Source organism: Macrotis lagotis, chromosome X (assembly GCF_037893015.1).
Source record: "Macrotis lagotis isolate mMagLag1 chromosome X, bilby.v1.9.chrom.fasta, whole genome shotgun sequence".
In the NCBI taxonomy this organism is placed as follows: Eukaryota; Metazoa; Chordata; class Mammalia; order Peramelemorphia; family Peramelidae; genus Macrotis; species Macrotis lagotis.
The window spans coordinates 534,949,369-534,972,991 of record NC_133666.1 but is presented as its reverse complement, the minus strand read 5'-3'; the positions used below and the strand labels follow the sequence as shown (position 1 = coordinate 534,972,991).

The 23,623-nt window shown below is 41.0% G+C and overlaps 1 protein-coding gene across 1 annotated transcript; it reads right to left on the bottom strand.

Annotated features, from left to right (window-relative positions):
- Positions 1-14,622: 14,622 nt before the first annotated feature.
- On the bottom strand, positions 14,623-15,897 carry FOXQ1 (forkhead box Q1). Its single transcript, XM_074202111.1, has one exon. The coding sequence runs from the start codon at positions 15,895-15,897 to the stop codon at positions 14,623-14,625; it is 1,275 nt and encodes a 424-aa protein (XP_074058212.1).
- Positions 15,898-23,623: the final 7,726 nt, after the last annotated feature.

The window sequence follows — 23,623 nt, the reverse complement described above, 5'->3', positions numbered from 1 at the left end:
AACTTGCTCAGGGTTACACAGTTATATGGCTTTTCATTGTTTAATTAAATGTAGTGACCTCAGTAGTGAGAATTTCAGATGCTATAGAAAGCTTGTTGGGAAAGATATTTTCAGAAGCTCAGGTCTTTGACAGCCTTCAAAGGAAATCCCAGAAGCTGCCCCCTATACCTAGGCTGGGTCTTGGCTGTCTCTATATGAGTTCGATTGAAAGAACCATTCTTGGAAGATCTAGCTGTCCCCGTTTGATTCATTAAGACAGCTTGTGAGTAGGGGGACCAGCATTTCTATCTCCCTAAGCAAACAAATTGTAGTTTATTGTTGACTGAAATTTTTGACTTAATCTAGTTGCAACATGCTTTAGGATATACAACTCAAGGAGAAGAAGGAAGTAGCTCATTAGATACCTCTTCTGGTTTCCTAATGGTCCTCTGGTTATACTGGACCATACATATTAATTCCACTTAACTGATGTAGGACCTAAAAGTCAAGTCAATGAGATTTAATAAGTAATAACTGGATATTTAGCACAATGATAACCCTTGAAGTAAAATAAATGGAAGAAATGGTATTATGTTTTTAATATTAAAATAGAGAACAGAAGTCTTATCTTCCTTTAGGGTTCAACTCTTCCATAGAAGGGGTGATGTGGTCCATCTTCTATGAAGCTTTTCCTGTTCCCCTCCCACCACACCTCTACCAGATATTAATATTCTCTCTTCCTTAATTTTCCCTATGCTATTCTTTTTTTTAAGATTTTATTTGAGTTTTGCAATTTTAACCCAAATCTTACCCCCCCACACAGAAAGCAATTTGTCAGTCTTTATTTTGTTTCTATGTTGTAGATTGATCCAAATTGAGTGTGATGAGAGAGAAATCATATCCTTAAGGAAGAAACAAAAGTATAAGAGATAACAAGTCCCTATGCTATTCTTATCCATGCTCAAGTCAAGTCCTTCATACCAGGTGAATGAAAATTTCTTGAGGGCAGGGACTGCTAATTGCATACCTATCTCAGTGCCTTGAATGTGCCGAATAAACATTATTTGCCTTGAATTGGGCAGATTTAGAGTTGGAAGGATCCTTAGACATCATTTAGTTCCACTTCTTCATTTTACAGATGAGGAAACTTAGGGGCAATGATTTGACTAAAGACACATGGGTAATGAGTCATGGAGCTGGTATTCTAAGTCTTCTGACTTCATACTATCCTCTTTCAATTATGCTGTGGAGCCTCTCTTACTGAGTAACACTCAGTTTGTTGGCTCCTAACAATAATAATGTCTTTTATTGTACTTATAAATGTCCCTAGAGGCTATTACTCAAAGGGGTGCAGCCAATAAATATGAGGAATAATAACCATAATCTTGCTTCATATAGAAGACTATGAATAATTATTTCAAGGGGTCAAAAGTATCTGTTTGCTCAAGATTTTTCTGGCATCTCTTGAATTAGTGAATAGAACGTTAGAAAAGAGAATTTGACAGAAAAACTCTTAGAGAAGACTGTGGACTATTTCCTGCATAGAGTTAGTATAAAGATTGTCAGGGATGTTGCTGGCAGATGTCTATGCATATGTCTATGCATATGTATGTATACATGTATTGACAGTGAGGGGAGAGGTTTTGTCTAGCTAGTTATTTATGCTTTCACATCTTCCTCTCTGACCTTTACTAATTATATGACCATTAGCAATTCCTTTAATTACTCTGAGACTTAGTTTTTTTCACTTCACAGGATTGTTAGGAGGATTGATATTCAGAAAGCACTGCAAACTATAAAGATATTATATAAATGTCAGCTAATATTTTTGTTTTCTGAATAGTGTTCTGTAGCGCATTTTTGGAAGACCTTAAATTATTATGTGTTGGACATGAATTTTGCATAATTTTCTTAGAATAATAAGAACTTATATTTCTATATTTCTTTGCATATTTTAATCATTTAATCTTCGCAATAGCCATATGAGGTAGACATTACAGATATTATTACCTCTATTTTACAAATAAGGCCTAAGACTTATAGAGGTTATGTTACTTGCCCATTATCATACAATCATTAAGTTCAGTAAGTAGGATTTGATCCAAAGTTTCCAAGCATCTTTCTCATTATAACACACTTCTCATTTATGAATGAATGTGTTTTTAGTAATCCTGATTAATTTTTTCTCCTTGTTACTACTTTAATCCAGCTTTATTTCAATTATTACTGGTGAGTTTTGCTTACTTTTCATCATGGAACTATGGTATCTGTAGATGATGAAGTTATGGTTAGAGATACTGTTCATTAGGGATAAATGTTGGTAAACAGTTCAACCTGGAGGTAGAATGAGTAGCTGCCAGCTTGGTGTGAATTAAGAAAAATTAGAAAGATTCTCTTGCCACCACAAAATGCCTCTTCAACTTGTTTGCTCATCTATCAAATTCTTAAATTAGATTCTCTTTCTTTTGCCTTGTCAAACAAGAAGCTTTGCCTTCAACTAAAATGTCAATGTCTCCAAACAAAAAACACCAAAAAATCTTGATTTTTTTATACTTCCCTGTCAATGAATTTATCCAAGTCTTTCTTGAGATTTTTTTTTCTTTGAAAAATATTTATTAAATTTTAACATTCTTGTCTTTATTAAATTTTGGGTTTCAGATTCTGTTCCACCCTCCCACCGTGTCCCTTGTGCAAAATTTATTTTCTTTTAAGCTATATTGAAAAAAAAGAGGAAGTGAGAGATTATACTTCAATTTGTAATCAAGAGTTCAGTTTTCTCTTTGGAGATGGAGAACATTTTCCCATCCTTAATCCTTTGGAAATATCTTGGATCTTTGTATTGATTGGAGTGATCAAGTAATCACAATTCATTATCATTACACTATCTCTGTTACTGTGTACAATGAGCTCTTAATTCTTCTCACTTTACATTGCATTAGTTCATCTAGTACTTGCTATGTTTTTCTGCAAGAATCCCTCTTATCATTTCTAATAGCACAGTAGTACTTCATACAATTACATTCCACAATATTTCCAGTCATTCTTCAAATGATGAGCATTTCTTCAATTTCCAATTATTTACTACCACAAAAAGAACTGCTATAAATAATTTTGTACTTATGGGTCCTTTTCCTTTTTCTTTGATCTCTTTGGGTAGTGGATCAAAGGGCATGCATTTTTATAACCCTTCAAGCATAGATCCAAATTGTTCTCCAGAATGATTGGGCCAGTTCACTACTGTATCAACAATCTGTTAGTTTGTGTCTATTTTCCATTATCCCCTTCAACATCTGTGATTTTTGATAGGTGTGATGTGGCACCTCAGAGTTGTTTTAATTTGTCTTTCTCTAATCAATAGATTTAAAACATTTTTATCAGACTATAGATAGCTTTGATTTCTTCTAAAAGCTTCACGTTCATATCATTTGACTATCAATTGGGGAATGACTTTTATTTTTATAAACTTGACTCAGTTACCTATATATTTGAGAAATGCATTTATCAGAGAAACTTGCTGTAAATTTTTTTGATATTTTTCCTTGTCCATGAGACCTTTTAGCAAAATGTAGTTTATCATATCTCTTTTAATTAAGTCTGTTTTTGCTTTTGCTTTGTCTGAGAGCATGATTGTGATCCCTACCTTTACTTCAGCTGAAGCATATTTGTTTCTACAGTAACCCTATATTTTAATTCTGTATGTGTCCTTCTGTTTCAAGAATGTCTCTTGTAAGCAATATGTTGAAGATTCTGATTTTTAATTCATTCTGCTATCTGTTTCCATTTTAAGGATAAACTTAGCCCATTTATATATATGATTATTAAATGTGTATTTACCTCTTGAGATTGCCTTTTTTTTAAAAATAAAAAATAGAAGGGTAGGGGCGGCTAGGTGGTGAGTCAGGAGTACCTGAGTTCAAATCCAGCCTCAGACACTTAATAATTACCTAGCTTGTGTGGCCTTGGGCAAGCCACTTAACCCCATTTGCCTTGCAAAAACCTAAAAAAAAATAGAAGGGTAAAAAGAATGAGTAGTGGTGGTGGTGGTGGTGGTATGTGTTTGTGTATTAAGAGTGTTCTACCAAAGGGACAAAAGTATGAAAAAAAAAAAGAGAAAAATGGAGTTTCTAGGGACAGAGAAACCATTTCTACTGTTTAATTTTTTCCTACAGCTGACCCTTTCTGATAAAACATAAGCTTCCCAAAAGAGAAATCAGGTGGCTTAGGAAAATGTTGTCAGTAATACTTTTCCTGAATTAAAGATTTCATGGGCCTACCTAATAATTTTTTGAAGGGGAATTTCTGAAGAAATTATTTTTTTAATTGATTTTCTCTTGTGGATCCCAGATTTCTTCCTTATAAAGTAATACATCCTCTTCTGTTCCCTTCCTCTTCTATCATATTCTCTCCTATCCTTTCCACCCCAATCTTATACAATAAACATTTCTTAAGCACTTACTAAATATAAGGCACTATGCTGAATGCTGGTGATAAAAATATCAAAAATGAAAAGCAGTTCCTGCCCTGTACTGTAACATGCAATATTTAACATGGAGACTACCCAGATATTTATTTTGGTGTTTTTATAAATGTATGTGTGTATCCACATATGCATATGATATGTACACTTGCAATGTATAGATACTAATTGCATTTTAGCATCCTGGAACCTGCCAAAATGATATTTTTCATTCTTATTTGATTGATGTTGATATATTTCACTCTTAAATAAAGACTTGAAAACATGATTACATCTAGTATGGATAGTGCTAGATATCAGAGTCAACTAAAGTGCCAGAAAAACTACTCAGGGTTCCAAATTTAGTATAAGGTCTTTTGCAAATAGTTTAAGCTTTGTGCCTTAGTTTCTCTTTGAAATAATAACTATATATATATATATATATGTATATATATATATATTTTCTGTTGTTGATTATATGTTATTTATTTATTTGTTTGTTTGTTTGTTTATTTGTTTATTTATTGACTGATTGATTGATTGGGATTTTGCAAGGCAAATGGGCTTAAGTGGCTTGCCCAAGGCCACACAGCTAAGTAATTATTAAGTGTCTGAGGACGATTTGAACTCAGGTACTCCTGACTCCAGGGCCGGTTCTCCAACCACTGCACCACCTAGCCACCCCAATTATATGTTATTTAACATTTTATCAATAGATTTGCTAAAATCATAAATGTACTACTGATCAGATTTTCTGGCAACACAAAACTGGAAGGGGTATTTTATGTGCAATGACTAAGAGATTCAGCATTAAAAAAAAACCCTCATCATTATCTAGTTAGGGCATGGGACTGAATCCAATAAGATGAAATTTAATGGAGATAGATATAAAAATACTAATAGATTTTAAAAAACTGACTTCAGAAGTACAAGGTGAGGTAGAGAGACATAGTTAGATTGAAGGTGGTCAGAAAAAGCCCTGGGAATTTTGATGGACCACTAGTTCAATAGGTGCCAACAGGGTGATATGGTATCTAAAGAAGCTAATGGGATATAGGGTTACATCAAAATAGATAGCTTCCAGCAAAAAGGGAATGAGAGCTGGGCTGTACTCTACAACGGTACCAGACCATATTTGGAGTGCTATATTCAGTATGTTTGAGGAAGGTTCATCCAGAAGAGGACTAACAGAATAATCAAGGATCTCAAATGTACACCAATTGAAGATCAGTTAAAGGAATTTGGGGTATTTAGCCCAGAGAAAAGAATTTTAGAGAAAATAGATAACAATTTTAATATATTTAAAGTGTTGCTGTTTTCCCTGTGGGATTAGTATACCTCTGCTTGGTTCCTAAGGACAGAAGAACTAGGAGCAATGGTGGAAATTGCCAAAAGACAAATTTAGATTTGGTGTCAGGGAAAAAACAACTTTTTAATCATTAGAACTATCCCAACAAGGACTAGGCACTCCTCAGGGAGGAGCGGAGGATTCCCAATGGAGCATGTCAAGGAAGAACAAATCACTACTTCTCTGGTGGTATGCAGAAACTTTTTCTGGGGTTTAGTTTGGGTTAAATTATCCCTGAGCTCCCTTCTAGCTCTAAAAGGATGTAATTCTATCTACTAACAATGATTGGGGTATTATTTTAAATTAATTTAATACCACTTTAATTACCTAGAACACTGCTCTAAGACAAGATTTTTTTTTTTAGTATATCTGTTTTAACCATCAGAATTCCAAGTATCTTACTATGATCTATTTCATATCTATCATCTTTAAAATGTTTAATTGTATATGTGTGAACCTGCATGTGTATTCAGAGTTGTGTGAATTTGTGAAAATCTTTGGTCTTTACTGTCCTCCTTCTGTAAAATGATGATATGAACTCAAAGGTCCTTTCCAACTTCAAAATTTTATGCTTGATCAAGAATTGAACAAGAGGTTAAAAAGTTGTTTAAATGTCATCTTTGACATAATTTAAAAGGTTTTTTTATATGATCCCCAAAATTTATAACTGAAATTAATGAATAAAAGAGTATTTATCAAGTACTTACTATATGACAAGCATTAGATTTAGTGCTGGGGATTTAGACAAGAGCTTCCTGACCTCAAGGAACTCATACTCCAGTAGGGAGAGACAAAACACTTAGAAGAGTTTTGGTTTGGAAAGTTCCTGAAATGGTGAAAGGTATTTTAGTAATCATTAATGCTGCCCCTAAATTTTGTAGATGTGGAGACTGGAAAATAGATAGCTCTTTATTGGCAGAGCAGGGAGTGGCAGGGGAATGTATAGAAGACTCCAGATCTACTGATTCTCAGTCCAATGTTCTTTCTTGAATGGGATCCAGGAATGATTTTGAGTCTTTATATATATTTTGTCACTGGAAGAGAGCAAAATGCAGTGGCACAACTCTTTCCATCTTCTGCCTTAAGAGCTGGAAATTGATTATCAGGAACAACAAATACATGTCAGAGATGCTGAGCATCTATATTTATTTTGGTCGTCAAACAGATGTGACGTGGCTATGAAGTTATAGTAAGTTGTCTAATTTAAACTTTTCCTGAAAAGAAAAGCATGGATGATTCAAGAGTGGTAAGGAAAATATGGGATTGTGTTAATATTTACATTTGGCTGTAATTCACCAAAAATGAAGGTTGATCTATTTTTCCTTTCAAACACACACACAAGTTGGCAGTTGATTAGTCTTTGACAAGAACAACATTCACTTTTAATAGCCTATCCATCTTAATGATGCAGAGCAGAAACAGCTCCAAAATGAGTACATGATAGCCAAATTTTCATGACACCAGGAGCTTTGCCAGTTAGAGAGATTACTTTAAATCCAGGGCGAATTAGTGTTCTGATGATTTAGATCATGGTCTTCTGTTCATACAGATAGAAATAAATGTGGTACTGCTTATTGACAACATTGGGAATCAGCAAAGTATGCTAAAGGATAATCAAAGTTTTACTGAAAATCCATGATTTCATTGGATAATGATAAACATTATTACTTAATATTATCAGAGGTTTTGAAGGCAAGAAATAATCACACCACAGAGTGGGAAAGAAAGAATTCACAATTTATTTTCTTGGATTGTAGTATAGCTAAACTATACTATGATGTAGTGCAGGTTATTGAGGAAACTATGATCACTGGAGAAATGCTAGACCAGAGTAGCAAAGCATTCATGTTCTCAATCACACTTACAAAGACATGGCCTAGTAAAGTCCCTTTACTGCCAAGAAAGATGGAAGTCTTGTGGATATGCTTTAAGATTTTTTTAATAGGAAAATGTGTGTCACATGTCATTCCAGGTCAATCTAGAATCATTTGGGATGGGAGTGGGTGGGAAGTATAGGATCATAGACTAAGAGCTAGAAGGGATGTAAGGTTTGTAGACTAATAACCTTCTTTTACAAATGAGGAGACTGAGGCCCAGAGAGCTTAAAAGACTTGTTCAAGGTTACACAATTAGAGAGTGGAAGAGATGGATTTGAATCCAGGGTCTGATTCCAATCCTAGCACTTTTCCCACTACACTCAGCTTCCTACGTAGGAGAATTATTCATTTTAAAATCTCCATCCCTTTTCCTGCCTGTACTTCTCACTAAAGCAACAGTCAAACATAGGTATCTTGGAAACATCTTACTTCCTAGAAGGAATACTTATCATAGGTTCATAGATTTAAAAGGAGCCTTAAGGAAGATCTAATTGAAACTCTTCATTTTGTACAGATGAAGAAAAAGAGGCACAGAGAGAATAGGTAACTTGCCTATGGTCAACTAGTTAACAGTTGTTGAAGTGGGATTGAACCAAGTACTTCTTGGTTCCAAGTCCTGAACTCTAGCAATTATTCTATAATCTTATCACCAGGATGTATACATAAACTGCACATAAATACAAAGAGCACAGAGTAGCAAAGTTCATATGATTTAAAAAAAGTTTTAATTTATTTAAGGTAATGGGGTTAAGTGACTTGCCCAAGGTCACACAGCTAGGCAATTATTAAGTGTCTGAGGCTGAATTTGAACTCGGGTTTTCCTGACTCCAGGGCCAGTGATCCACTGTGCCACCTAGCTGCCCAAGTTCATATGATTTTATGTCAATTATATTTTCCTTGCTCAAATAAGCAGAAGCAACCATGAATTATTCCCAGGGAACCCATCCTTCACAGTTTGGGGAATCAAAGGGCAGGACTGTATCCACAACTTCATGAGCATAGGAAACTCACAGATCAGGAGTCCTCCCCTGCCAATTGGGCACCTTTTGTCATTTATAATATATTCTAGAGACAGAATTTGAAACCAGTTCTTCTTGGCTTGGAAGGCTTCCTGTCTATGTACTGCATCATGCTGTGTCTCTCTCTAATCCAAGAAACACTGTGGCTAAGGGGTCAAACTTGACTGTCAAGAGTATGAATAGCAATTCAACAGTTTATCAAAAGCCATGTGCAAAGCACTATATTGGGCACTAGATTGTTGTTTGTTCTTCATTTTTGAAGAGGACCAATGACATCACAGGATGGTGTCTTGACTATTAGGTGAATTGAATTTAAGTGAGAAAGACTTGCACAAAGTCATAAACCTCACCTTCTCTTCCAAAGTCATCAAAATTCAGTGGTGAGACAAAAGTCAATATGACTGCTGATGGCAGTCGATCATCAACAATGACTCAGGACAAAGAGGACAACCTTGGCATCTCCCGTGTCTAATTAAGCTCCATTGGAACAACTTATCCTCATCTGCTCATTCCGTCAGGGGAAGTCGTCACTTTGGGGTAGACATCCCCTTAACTCACTGACAGATTGGAGACTTGTCAGTTACCCTCAACCTGGTTTAGCCAGTCTGCCTAGATGGTTCTACTGGGGTGTGGCTTCTCGTACTGAATTAGATTAAAAAATAAAGCAAGACAAGATTCAATTTTTCACAGTGCTTATGGTCTAGTAGTGATTTATAAACAACTCAAGTGCAAAAAAAATGCAGGAAAATTTATCAGACAAGTGAAATAAAAGTGAGGTTCCTCCTAAAACACTCAAAGGATCTCTTTTAGGCTCAAAGTTCTCAGTAATGAATGAAATTTGTTTTTCTCCTGTTTGGAATAGACTGAGCGTGAGAATGTTAGCAAAGTATATTGGAACAGTTCTCTGTATAATATAACATAAATCTGTCCTGTTTCTCCTTTCTTTTGCCAAATGATCTGAATATTCCAGTTCAGGGGTTTAATTATCCAGATGATCATCTTCCACAAACTACTCAATCTAGCAATCAACAAGATATGTTAAATTCCTACAGCATGCCTGGCATTGCATGAGAGACAAAGATTTGGTTATATATTTTTGCAAACATACCAATGATTGAAATTATCTCACTTCTGTATTGTTATTCTGTGACAGGATTCTCTGCCTTACCCTCTTCAATTCCCGGATTCCTCTTTTAGATGTTGTGAGACCAGACAATTCTCTCCTTCACCCCCTTGAAATCTTGAATTCCTCTTTTAGTTTCCAACTCAAACACAATCTTCTCTAGGAAGCCTGTCCTGATTGTTAATTATAATAATTTTTCTTTTCTTGAAGTAGCATAGCCCTTTTTAAAAATACCTCTCTAAAATACTGATCATATAATATTGTTTTCCATAGTACAGTGCAAAGAAAACTGGTTCTGGGCTCAGAGGACCAGTTTGAATCCTTGGCTACTTACTGCCCTTGTGATTTTAATCACTTAATCTTTCTGAACCTGTTTCCTTCTCCATGAAATGAGAGAATTGGACTAGGTATCCTTAATCAGTTCTTCAACACCAGTTCTGAATTTCAACATGGGATAAAAGATACATAAAGAAAGCTCAAAGGAATACAATAAATAGAAACATAGGTCACGGAAGGAGGGAAATCCCCCATTGCTCCCCCCCCCCCTTATAAATTGTCCACAGCTAGTGTTTAAGATCAGTGAAAGCAGGGAGCATTTCTTGCTTATCTTAGTCATTAAATGCCCTTAATGCAATAAGAAATTATCGGAATTTAGCCAAATTGAACTGAATTACACCTGTATTTGTAAATCATCGCAACTAGTCTTAGAAGTCTATTACTTTTCTGGCAAAGGCACAAGTTCTGATCCTGGGTCCCCCCCCCCTTTTTTTTTTTTTACCAAATCTTATGTTTTCCACTTCCAACAACCACTTATGAAGAATCAGGTGGGAGTAGGGTGGAGAGAAGTGGATTGTGGAAAGATGTAGTGAAGGCTATGCAGCGTACTTGGGACTGGCCAAATGTTTGTACCTAGAAAGTCATTAGTCAACTTGCTATTTCCCTTTTGATGCGGATTGAATGGGATTGAGGAGAGAATAACAAAATTAGCTCAGTCCAAGTCTCAGTGAGGAAGGATTTAGGGAGGAGACAAGGGAAAGTTGAGGTTGGAGAGGAACAGCATCCATCTATCCAATCCAGCCGTTCCCCCCCCCCCACTCCCCACCAAGGTTGGGGCGATTTCTGAGCATCTCGGTGCAAAAGAAAGGCAAGAACTGCATTTTGGAGAGCAGACTGACACCTGCCAGGCCCGAAGGACAAATCCGGACTACTCTGCTCCTTGTTTGCCTTCTGCTCTCTTTGTCCTTGTCCGTTTGCTCTCCAACCAGCGGCCTAGCTTGGTGTTGAGTTTGGGGGATGATTCCAACGGAGCCTCCCAAACCAAACAGACCACCCCACCCTCCCCCATGCCACCCGCCGCGGTCAAGTGTCTGCTCTGCGGTTGCCTGCTGCTGCTGGGTGTTTGGACAGGTGTGCTCAGACGTCCCCTCTCCAACCCCCCATTCATCTCAGTCTCTCAGGTCTGACAGGTCGCCTGATTTACAGCCCAGATCCCCAAGGGAGCCCATTCGCCCAAAATGTGCGTCCTGCCGGGTGCCTGCCTGCCAACCCCTGGCTGTCAGCGTATTCAAGAAGCCTTCTCCCTCAGCCCTCCCCACCATCCCGTTCCACTCTGGAATCAGCTCAAGTCAGAGATGAAGGTTGCATTCCCACCGAGCATCTTGTGCGTTATAACTTCTGGGCTCAACTCCTTCGGATGAAGGGAATTTCTCGTCCAGATCATAAGGAAATTGTCCTTACTGCGCTCCCCTTTCGCCAGTTCCTAGAAGCCAAAAGGTCTCCTTATGTGAAATTTCCACTTTCAAGAGCAACCACCAAAAAAGAAGAATTTGCTACAAATTTTAACTAATACAAGGAAATTGAAAACATCTCGATTGATTTCATTTGCACTAGAATTTTGATGACTTTATTCTGCTTTCTGATCTCTTTTTATGGAAAGATTGAAAAATAGAATTTAAAGGAAAGAGCAGGGAGAGCTGGACAGGGGAGCTGGGACAAAAGTGAAAATTTCGCTATCGACTTGTCCTTGTGTTTCAGCTCCTGAGTTGGCCACTTTAATTTGAATTCTTATGAAGTGGCATTAAAAAAATGTAAGAACTCAAAAGGTACTAGAAATGGTTTATTTGATAGGGGGAAAGTTCTTAACTTTTGAATCAGATGGCTTTTGAGTTCTCATTCAGCGCTCAATCTCTGTTTTGTGAAGTTTCACACTAGAACACTTGCAGTGCTAGCCAGTTAGGTGAACTCGACTGGGGCTTGAAGCTTGTTGAGCACTCAGTGAGATGGGTTTGAAAACCCCCAACAACTCTTGCTTTTTAAAAGACTGGTTTCTACTTGGTATTTTATGCTTTTCGATTAAACATACAGATATACACATATGTATGTATACATATATATGCAGTATATACCTTTTGCTTGTTCTAAAATTTTATTTCCTAAATGACATCCACATCAAATATTTTTTAAAAGGTTTTAAAGGTTAAGATCCACAGAGGTAGAAAAATAATTTGACCAAATGTAACCTTCTTTCAGACGGGTTTACATTCGACTAAAACTATTTATATGAATAATTCCAGTCAAAATAACACACCTCAATTGGCTTTATTTTAGGTGAAAGATGAAAGCTCCCCCTCTTCATTTTCATTATCCTAAGATTTCAATCTTCATGTAAACTGTGCTTCAACATTCTTCTGTGGGTGAGCAACTACAGTTCTAAAATGGATTTACATTTAGTTGTTGGTTATTTTCATTACGTTTTGATAATTTCCTTCCAACTTAGTTTATCTTTTCCCCTTAAAACGATCTTTTATTGTGTTATGATATGATAGTGATCTTTTAAATTGTGAAACCATTAGGAATAGTTCATTTAAATCAGTAGACATTGAAATCACCAGAAAACAAGCCAGTTAAACCTAGTAGCTGGAACTGGGAACTTGGAGTATGTATGAACAGGTGGGACAATGTTTGAGTCTCTTTGTAATGGTGACAGTTACAGTCAATGTATATCTCTTATTTAGCATGACTTAACCGGTTCAGTGCTAGATATTATTTTTGGATTTACTGAGAAACAGGTGCATGTGTACTTGACAGATTCTCTAAATTACCCCTCTTCAAATTGAGATTCATTTAATCTCTAAGGTTATTTTTCCTGTCTATGTGTCTTTCTCTTTGTCTTTGGGTGTGATTTTGATGATTAACCCATTTATTATGGATAAGACTACTTGTTTCATACAAATGCTGAAGTTTGATTCTCTTCCTCCATCTGCCCCCAATCCCCATAGCTCAGGAATATTTTGACCTCTAAGTTTTTTTCCAGCTCTGCAATTCCATGACTGAGCGTGTCTTTGGGACTTTGACATTTTTAAGTCTTCACAGAATGAAAAACCAAGAAAGTGAAAAGTTACTGTTTTCCCCACACCCTCCTAAAATACTACATTCCTGAAAAGGCATATATACATCTTTACTGTAAGAAAAATACTCAACGCTGAAGAAGCACTTAAAAGTCCTGAAGCGGTCTTCAGTGTGTTGGACCTAGATAGATGATGCTTCTTTCAAGCTTTTGGAGAGAGGGATGGGAGGGGAAGGTAAACACTAAGAAATACAGAAGTAAGTTCCCCAAAAGATAATTACTTAGATATGAGTTTGTTTAAAGACCTACATTCTCAGGTAAGAAGCGCACAACACTTAGAACCTCTTTCTGTGTAACTCAGGTACATCTTAATGATGGCTTCTGGGTATAGAGAGTTAAAGGACATAAAAATCTTATTAAGTTCAGAATGACTTGATAGTTTCCAATTTTAAGAAGTTAAGGAAAATGTGGAAGAAACGATTCCCCTAAAACTCTGGAATTTTCCTCATCTTAGAACAAGGCTAGACGTTCACCACTCGACCAAACCTTGACGCTCCAGATATACACACACCATACTTTGGCTTGTTGTTTTGTGAATTTTATTCAAAAATAAGCATATGCCTGAGTTTCATAAAATTTACACAGTGTATGTACAGAGATACAAATAAAATAACATTAAAAATAAAAATCACACCTGCTTTCCAGTGGCAGTGATCCCTCAACATAATGTATTAGATAATGTTAATTCTGTAAGGAACCGTTTAGTCCCAAAGGGCCACGGTTAGGGCCGCTGAACCACAGATAAAGGTGTGTAGCCCGTTGCCTGCAACATTTTCAATTCAAAAGTTTTTTTTTTATATAAATAATTTAACTAGAAAAATCCACCCACAAATTCAGTTAGAGTTACGCAGTTTTCTCTTTCTTTTGGCACAGTGACGCATTGGTTTATAGCAGAGAACTGACCTAAAACTCTGACATCCTCGCACTCCAACACCGCAGTAAATGTCACCACACACAGACACACACAGACACACACACACACATATACACACACACATACACACACAAACACAAACAGACACACACACATACACACGTGGGGCCCGGTGTACCCCAGACAGTAGTCTCATCATATAGTTTACGGAATTGTTCCCTGATCAAGCTGCAAATTTCTTTTGCCCGGGAAGAATCAAGGGACAAGTGCACGGGCAGGAGGGAGAGGGTAAAGGAGAGGAAAAGTCAAGTAGTTGAAAACAAGGATTAGGGAGCGCTTTGGTCCATTAAAAGACAAAATAAAACTCTTTTTGGACGATTAAGTTAAAACATCTGTTGAAAATGCATTTGGCTTTAAGGCACGTGAAATTCGGGTTTTTTTTTTTTGAAGTTTCTGGGTAGAAAGTGCGAAAGCCGGGAGCCGGGGTCTCTCGCTTGTGCGCCCCCTCCCCTTCCCGAGCCTCAGCCCAGCTTCCCCCGGCTAGGCCAGCAGAGTCTCCACGGGGCAGGGTAGGTAGGAGCCGGGGCCGCAGGCCGAGGCCGCCTGCAAGGCTCCGGGCAGGCGGAGGGGGCAGTACAGCTGCGCCCCGCCCGCCGCCGCCGGGCTTCGGAGCGCCTTGGCGGCCGCGGCCGGGAAGGACGGCGGGAGGAAGAGCCGCGGCTCCGGGGGCTGCTCCGCCGGCGGGCGCCCCCCGCGCCGCGCGCCCACCAGCACCGGCTCGGCCGCCCCGTAGGCGTAGAGCGGCAGCAGCGCGGCGCCCCGCGGGCAGAGCGCGGCGCCCCGCGGGCAGAGCGCCGCCTGCCGCGGGGGGCCCCGGGCCGGGGGGCCGGCGGCCAGGGCCGCGTAGCCGGCCGCGGCGGGCCAGGCGGGCCTGGCGGGCTGGGCGGCCCCGTCCGCGCGGCGGCGGAAGGGCTTGCTGAGGATGCTGTCGATGGCGAAGGAGCTGGAGAACTTGCGCGCGGGGCTGGCGGCCTCCTCCTCGCCGCCCCGGGAGCCGCAGGACGGCGGCGGGAACGGAGAGGGGGAGGACGCCGCGGGCGCGCCGCGGCCGGCCGAGGCCAGGGGCGGCGGCGGCGGCGGCGGGCGGGCGGCGCTCTCCGGCGGCGGCGAGCCCGGGGGCGCCGCGGCCCTGTGGCTGAGCCGCTTGCGGCGGCGCCGGAACACCCCGTCGGCGAAGGTGTACTCGCTGTTGGGGTTCAGCATCCAGTAGTTGTCCTTGCCCCAGGGCCGGGACGGGTCGCGCAGCACCTTGACGAAGCAGTCGTTGAGCGAGAGGTTGTGGCGCACCGAGTTGCGCCAGCCCGTGTAGCTGCCGCGGAAGAAGGGGAACTTGCCCATGAGATACTCGTTGATCTCGGCCAGGGTCAGGCGGCCCCCGGCCGAGTCTCGGATGGCCATGGCGATGAGCGCGATGTAGGAGTAGGGGGGCTTCGGCCGCCGCCGGTAGGGCTTGCTCCGCGCGCCCCCGCCCGAGGGGCCCTCTGCCTCGCCCGGGGCGCCTTCGGGGGCGGGGGCTGCGGGCGAGGGGGCCTCCCCGGGGCGGCCGCCGCCGCCGTCCCCGCCGCAGTCCGTCGCCAGCTCCCCCGCCGGGCCGCCGCAGGACGGGCTGCGGGATGCGCGCTCCTCCTCCGAGCCCGGCTCCTCCTCGCCCGCGGCCGAGAGCGGCGACGCCGGGGCCCGGCCGCCCGCGCCTTCGCGCTCGCCCGCCGTCCTGTCCGCGTAGGAGCTGCGGGGGGCGAAGATCTCCAGCTTCATCCCACCGCCGCCGCGCTCTCTCTCTCTCTCTCTCTCTCTCTCTCTCTCTCTCTCTCTCTCTCTCTCTCTTCTCTCTCTCTTCTCTCTCTCTTCTCTTTCTCTTCTTTCTTCTCTCTCTTTTCTGTCTCTCTCCTATCTTCTCTTTCTCTTCTCTTTTCTCTTCTCTCTCTCTCTCTCTCTCTCTCTCTCTCTCTCTCTCTCTCTCTTATCTCTGTCTCTCTCTCTTATTTCTGTCTCTGTCTGTCTCTCTCTTTCCCTCTCTCCTTAGACCCCTCTTCTCCGGGCCCGCTTGGGTCTTCTCCCCTCCAGACAGCGGCCCTGGGCGCGGGCAGCCCTCGGAGGGAGGCGCCTGCAGGTGGCCGAGGGTCGGGGGGCGCGTGCCGGCCTCCTCCTGCGCGCTTCGGCGGCGGCTCCCGGGCTGCAGGTTGAACTCGGGCGGGACGCGGGGCTGAGGAGTGGAGGGGAGGGCAGGGAGCGCGGCCCGGGCTGCGCCGGCCCCGGGGAGTGTGCGGGACGGGGGGTGTTTTCAGATTTCCTCATCCATGGGGGAGAGCCAGTCCCCCAGTCTCCTGCGGCAGAACAGACTCGCCCTACTGTCCATGCTGACCTTGGAGAAGAGAAAATAGAGCAAAGGGAGACGTGCGATCCCGAATGAGGAGCTTTCCGGCTGCTCTCCCCCGCTCTCTTCTTGGGCTTCTCCGCGCTGATGGGGTGCTGATGCCGGTGCTCGGGGCCGAGGGGGTCCCAGGGCCTCCGGTCTCTCTAGTCTGCCGGATTCACCCCCCGAGGCCGCCGCCGCAGCAGCCCAGCTTTTACAACTATTGGCATGATTGTCATCGCTCCCTCCCTTTTCCCTGCGCCGCTTCTCCTCCACCTTCAGACCGGCCCCATATAACCCTCTGCTCCCTCGGCGGAGGCGGAGCCTCGCCCCGGCCTGAAAGGCGGGTGGGTGGGGAAACAAGGTAGCAAAGGTGGGCAGCGGTTAATGGGCGAGATCACAGCCGCAATTACCCGGTGACATGGAGAGCTTGTTGGAAAGTTGTTTCCAGCAGGTTGTTTGTTTTGTATCTGCCGGGTTCCGCCCTCCTCCTCCCTTCCAATGATAGATGGCCGGCGGGAGACTGTGTGTGTGTGTGTGTGTGTGTGTGTGTGTGTGTGTGTGTGTTTTGCATAACAAACTCCTCCTTCCCAGGTGTAAAGTGCAGCCAGGGCAGCGCAGACTAGAGCCCACTTTGCTCTGGGACTTAGACAGCTGCCCCACAGCACAGGTCTGTGGAGCAATGTTGGACACAGGTCTGGGATGCGATAGATTTAACCCCAGGGCTGAAAACCCACAGACTGCTTTAGACCGTCGGGACCTCTGGTGCCCTGGAATTCCAGGTGCTATGCAAGGTTTGGTCAAGTGTTCAAAGCTCAAGGCTTCTGTAGTGTGGCCAATCCAGGCGTCAGACGTGTTTTTGCACGTAAAGTTAGAACATTACTTATGGGGGGAGGGAAGCGGTGGAGAAGAGGAGTCCGAACCCCACCAGGGGAAATCGTATAGAAAAAATCCCAGGATCTCTGAATATTCCAAGCTCATAGAATTTTGGAAAGGATGTGCTGTAAGTGCCACTTACAATAAATATTCTCCTTGTTAATCCTACTTTAGAATTAATTCGGTCTCATTGAGAATTTCGCTTTGTGTTCTAAAATTTCAGTGCAATATCCTGACTGAAAACTCATCCGCCTGAACTTATTGAACACTTCTGCTTTCTCCCTAAGCGATCACTTCCTTGCAGTTTAAACAGATCAAAGTAAACTTTCGTTTTTTCTTAAGGATGGGGAGATGCCTCTTTTCTGGGATGTCTCCCCATTCATTCTCTTCTGGGTTCCCTTCTTGGTTCCACGTGTTTTTCTGCAACTTGAGCACCTGCAGCTTCTTGGAAAAAAAAAAAAACTTGAGACTGTAACTTCACCTAAGTTTTGTAAAGTAAATATTTAGCGATGGGTTGGGTGGGTCTCAGGACGGTGGACTGGAAGAAGACTCAGACATTTCTTTTTACCTCCTCTCTTCCCTTTGCTTTTCTAAGGAAGGGTACCTGGATTTTGGCAACAGCTATTTTACAGTCAGAAAATGAAGAACTCTTCCTTAGGACCATGCGAATTTCTTCCCCTGTTTTTCTCCTCAGATTATTTGAGGAGTTTCAGCAAGGTTTGAAAAAAAAGCATCAATGTGAATTTTGAGGAGAGATTTGCTGCTTCTCTGCAGAGGGAACAGTTTTTAACTGCATGCCATTGCTAAGGTTACGTTTCCTCCTTTTTCCTGCCTTTGTTGCAAATAGCTCGGGAGAAGTTGGTGTGGGGGAGCTTACCTTTGATGTTTATTTCATTACCTTTCCACCATTTGTGTCGAAAACGTACACAATCCTCTCTTATCTTTATTCAAAGAGCTTTAAAGTCATTCAAAATGAAGTGGGCAAACACATATGAGAGGATTTATTTTATTTTACTTTTTTGGGGGGGAGGGATGGATGGCCATTTTTCAAAGATTAGAATGTAGTGTTACACGGAGGAAGGAGGGGGAACTGAGTGGGTAGGATTTTAGAAAAGAGAGGAACATTGTTTTTCACCATCTCAAGGGGATATTTGGTGACCCCAGAGGTAGTGATATTTGGGGAAACTAGGAAACCAGAGGAAGTCCTCATTGACTATTACTTCAAAAGTAATTTTGCTCATTATTATATCATCTATATGGTGGTATCATAGAGTTACAGCTGGAAGGGATCTTACTGAATATTTAGGCCAATTCCTTTTTTTAAAATATGGAGAAACTAAGGTCTAGAGAGAGAAAGTGACTTGCCAAGGTGGCACAAACATTTAGTAGCAGAATCAGCATTTGAGCCAGGGTTCTTTGACTGCAAGTATCAATGTATTATTATCCCTGTTTTATAGGTAAGTCTGCTTACCTATGAAAGGGATTGAGTGCCAGTCCACATTCACCACAGGAAGAACTAAAACTTTTTTGCAACTCCCTCTTTCCCTACTTTCAGACTGGCAGAGAGAGAGAGAGAGAGAGAGAGAGAGAGAGAGAGAGAGAGAGAGAGAGAAAAGCAGATCCAGTAAGAGGTATTCTAAGTGATAAAAAGCAAATTCTTTCTTCAGGTACCTTAACTCATCTCTTGGGTTCTCAAAATGGTGGTGCTGCCATGCAAACTGTCAGTTCTCCTTCAGCATAACCAGGCCAGTGCTTGGCTCTGGACTGACAAATGGATTCACCTTAATAGGAGGGAGTCCAAATGAACCCATCACTTGACAGGGCAAAACTGCTTAACCTAAGATTATGGATGGAAGTTAACTTAGCTTTATTTCTTTTCCTTTACCTAGGCATGACCTTTTAAAGGAAGTTGATACAATATGAGAGTTATATACATTCCCAATTGAATATGGAGAGGAAACCACCCTGGAACTAGGTCTTTGGGAATCTCAAGCTTTGTTCCCCCCCCCCCCCCATCTCCTTTTGTCTCAAGGGCCAGCCTAGGCATTCAAGCTCTAGTTTGTCCCCTTTGGGTGAACAGGCCAGGTTCTTAATTCCACTTGGTCTTGCCCTCCCTAGTTACCTAACAAAGGAACAATTGTGGGTCACTCTATACAGTTTACAAAAGAAATGTTTCTTTGGTTGCAAAGGTTAATTCTCTCATCCCCCACCTTTTCTCCTTCCTTCCCTTTAGCCAAATTGAAACAGAAATATTAATGCTTTGAGCAAAAGTCAGGGGGACGGCTCCTGCCAGCAGCTTCAACGTGACCTTGATCTCAGAATCTTGTGATGGGGGACTAGAATCACCAACTCATGTTCTTCCCAAGGACTATGGGGCTTAGAAGATAGGGCACAATCTGGAAAGTTTACAGCCTAAGTGACCAATGGTCAAAGGAAAAATCTTTCCCTAGACATATGTAGTAAATGTTCTGGAACTGGCACTCTATATGCCTCCTTTCATCCCTCCCTACCTTAAGGAAACCAGACCATATTTCCTTGTCAGATCAATGGTGGTTTCTGGTTGAGAAGTAAATTCTTTTGGAAAGGCTCCCACTCTACTTCATGATCTTGCAAGGATTCATCAAAACAAGAAAAGAGATTTTGATTTTGAATTGATTTGATTTTAGGATGGAGTGGTGGAGGATCTTAATCTTAAACCTTAAGTAAGGATTTTTAGTTTTTCAAGATGAAGTAGAAATTTTGGAGATTGCTTGGGCTAAGGTGACCCAATACCTAAGGGACTCCTGAATAAAAAAATGTTTTGCGAGTTTTAGTATACAGGTCAGGGTCCTTCTGAGACAGACTCAGAGATACAATAGAACTGACCCTCGAAAGCTGAGTAGTATTTGGGAATTTTTGGTTAAAAAAAACCCAATACTCTCCATTCCCCAACCCCAACCTAAATATTATTGTTTTAGCTGTTTGGAATCATCTTTTCTTCTCCTTCCTCCTCTCTCTAATCACTACTGTTGGTAGTGATTTTACAGACTAGTGAGTCACAGGTTTTCAGCTATTCAATGGTGCATTTGGGAGACCTGGCTGTGTAAGCATTGCCTAGGTTAGGTTAACGGTGGCTAAGTATTGAAACCTGAGAAAGTAAATATTTCTTTGCACTTGTTTCTTCTTCTGTAAAACATATTAAGTTGAACCAGATATTTCTTGAGATCCTGTTCAGTTGCCAAATTCTTTGAATCTATGAGAAGGGAGATCATTGAGTGTAACACTGGACCCAGGGCACCTCATCCCTATATACATCGCTAATTCAGCATCTTGGTCATAGTAGCCTCAGTCCTGGACACAATTTAAGTGCCCACTTATTGCTCAAAGTTCCCATGCATTATTCTGTTTGGTAAAAAGCTTCCCAGAAAGGCAACTTGTTTCTGCTGCCTAATTCTCTGTCCATAGGGGTATACTATTGATTTGTTAATAATAAAATGATGAGGATGGATTTGGGCCAAACCCTGGCTGGTAGTAAAGACCCATTAGTTCATCTCCCCCCCCCCCCCTTAATTTCTGTCAAGCTAAGGGAATAAACTTTGTAAGGGACAAATTTACATGTCCATGATCTTGTGGTTCACCTGGATGGTCTCCCTAAAGCAATTTTAGATGACAAGGGAAGATAATGCATGTATTTTTGGGAAGCAAGAACTAATGGAAACAACTACTTAGAAATTATCTTGAGGATTTAAGACTTTCCATTGTTAGGTAATGGTTTATCATTTCACTTCCTAAAAACTGCAACCTGGGAAGGAAATAATTGCATTCCTGTAATACCTAAGATAACTTTGTAGACTGGTGGTACTCTCTAATAGTATTGATTATGAGTTCCATCAAATGCATGAAACATAGACTCCTAGTTCCAGGTAGTTTACAATTCTTAATCACTCTCTTTTAGTTTATTTGTAGTGTTTATATCATCCACTTACATTTCAGCTGAAGGTAGAACTGGATACTCAAAGTAAGGAAACAAAAAAAAATGTTCCCAGTTTGGAAGCAAGGAGTCTGCATTAACCCATTACTATGCCATTATAAGAAGGATTCCCCAGGAAAGGATTATTGTAGGGACAGTATATCAGTGGAATCAATTCAAACAGTAGAATGAAGGTTGGATTCTGGGTTCAAATTCTGTCATAGCTACTAACTGTGTACCTGTGGACAAGTCACTGAAACTCTAGTCTCAGTTTCCTCATCCATAAAATAAGGATAATGCTTCTATCTTTTTTACTAGGTTATTGCTCTTCACAATAATATATGCAAAGACTTTTGGCTAATTTTGAGGCTCTATGTAAATTTCAGGTATGGTTATGTCAGTAAACAAACCCTTCGATGACAAGAAATTCCTGGTTTTTCCAGGTTCAACAGACTTTCCATTTAACGTTAGAAATAAATCGAAAAAAGTTTGGGGAGGGAGATAATATGTTGCAACTCATTTAAATTCATTTATTAAATAACTATTGTGTGTATAACACTGTTCTAGGTTGGAATATGACAGGAAGCAAAAATTGGACTGTAAGCCCAAATGGAGAATAAAGCAGGATAAAAAGGCACACATCTAGATAATTATAATTTATGATAGTACATGATAAATGTCTTAGTGAGCTGCAAAATGCTGGCAAGGGGGAAGGTGATCACCAAAAAGATATACCAGTGAAAATTCAGGGGTGGAGGAGAGTTCAGTCAAGTTGGACTTTAAAAGATGACTAGAAATTCTACTAATGAAGGAAGGGAAATTCCAAAAATAGTGAATAGTATGAGCAAAGTCATGAAGGTTGGAATTTGTGGGACATATTTTGGGGACAGAATAATGCAATTTGTGGGAAAATTAGAGTGTCATAGGGTATAGTAAGACCTAAAGGTGGTAACATAGTTTATTTACCAATTTCTTATGCCATGATTGCTTTCTCCTAATCTTTTACCTTTTGGATCCTACCCATTATTTAGAGATCAGTTCAAATTCTACCTTCAGAGATAATTTTTCTAATTCCTCTGGGTGGTAATTATTGACTTTCTTTTCCTCATCAATACTTTGCACCTTTTATTATGTACTCAGCATGATTGTCTCATATGTATCATATCTCTATTAGACTGAAAGCTCTATGAGGGAAAGAACTTTGCTTTATCTAAATTTTGTATCTCACCAACAATAATGTCCTGTGCACTATTTAATATATCTTTTTAAAATTTAATTGAACTGGAATTTGGACTTCCTGGGTGGAATCCAGATAATAAAGCTCTTGGAGCTTTCCCAATTTTCCTCTGAAACAACTTTGAATGAAGCCTCTAAAAGGGTCCTAAAGTGACAGAACCCACAAAAAGGCAGAGTGAAACAACTTTTTCAGTTCCAGATATCTTGAAAGACTTCAGGAAAAGTCTATCTCATGTGAGTAAAAGGGGAGTGTAGATCACTATAGGCAGGGGAACTGGCAATTCTTGGGGAGGAACATAGTCACAGCACAGTTCAGTAATCAAGGTACCCAGGTCCCAGATCAGTAGGGCAATGTACATCAACTCCGAAGTGAGAGCCCTAACCCCAGTGCAGAAAGCATACTTCAAATCCTCCCCCAATGCTGGTGCAACAGGTGGGACTGGTTTGGGCTAATCTAACCCAGGAAGCAAGTCATGAGCACCTGAGAACCCAGTTTGGAAAATCAGGAATCAGACCCCTGACCCCCAGCAAAAAAGATTGAAACTATACTCTCTGTAGTCTATGAGCAGAACTCAAATTTCACAATGAACCAAAAAATACCCCCAAAGAGCCCTAACCATAGGAAGCTACTATGATGAAAGGGAAGATCAAAGTACCATATCAGAAAAGGAAACCAGTGACAAAATGTCTACATAACCCTCCTCACCCCCCAATGGGATTTTGAATTGTTCTCAAATCTAAAAAAGTTCTCTTGAAAGAGCACAAAAGAATTTTAAAAACCAAAGAAGAGATGAAGAAGGGGCAACTAGGTGGCGCAGTGTATAGAGCACTGGCCCTGGAGTCAGGAGTACCTGAGTTCAAATCCAACCTCAGACACTTAATAATTACATAGCTGTGTGGCCTTGAGCAAGCCACTTAACCCCATTGCCTTGCAAAAAAAAGATATGAAGAAAAATTGAGAAAAGGAATGAGAATTGTCATACAGGAGAATTTTGAAAAATTGGAAAAGGTAAAACAAAAATTGACAGGAAAACAATACCTTTAAAAGTAGAATTGGTAAATGAAAA

What these genes read in the sequence shown, in the direction of transcription:
- FOXQ1 (XM_074202111.1), bottom strand. Translation starts at nt 15,897, where the DNA reads ATGAAGCTGGAGATCTTCGCCCCCCGCAGCTCCTACGCGGACAGGACG.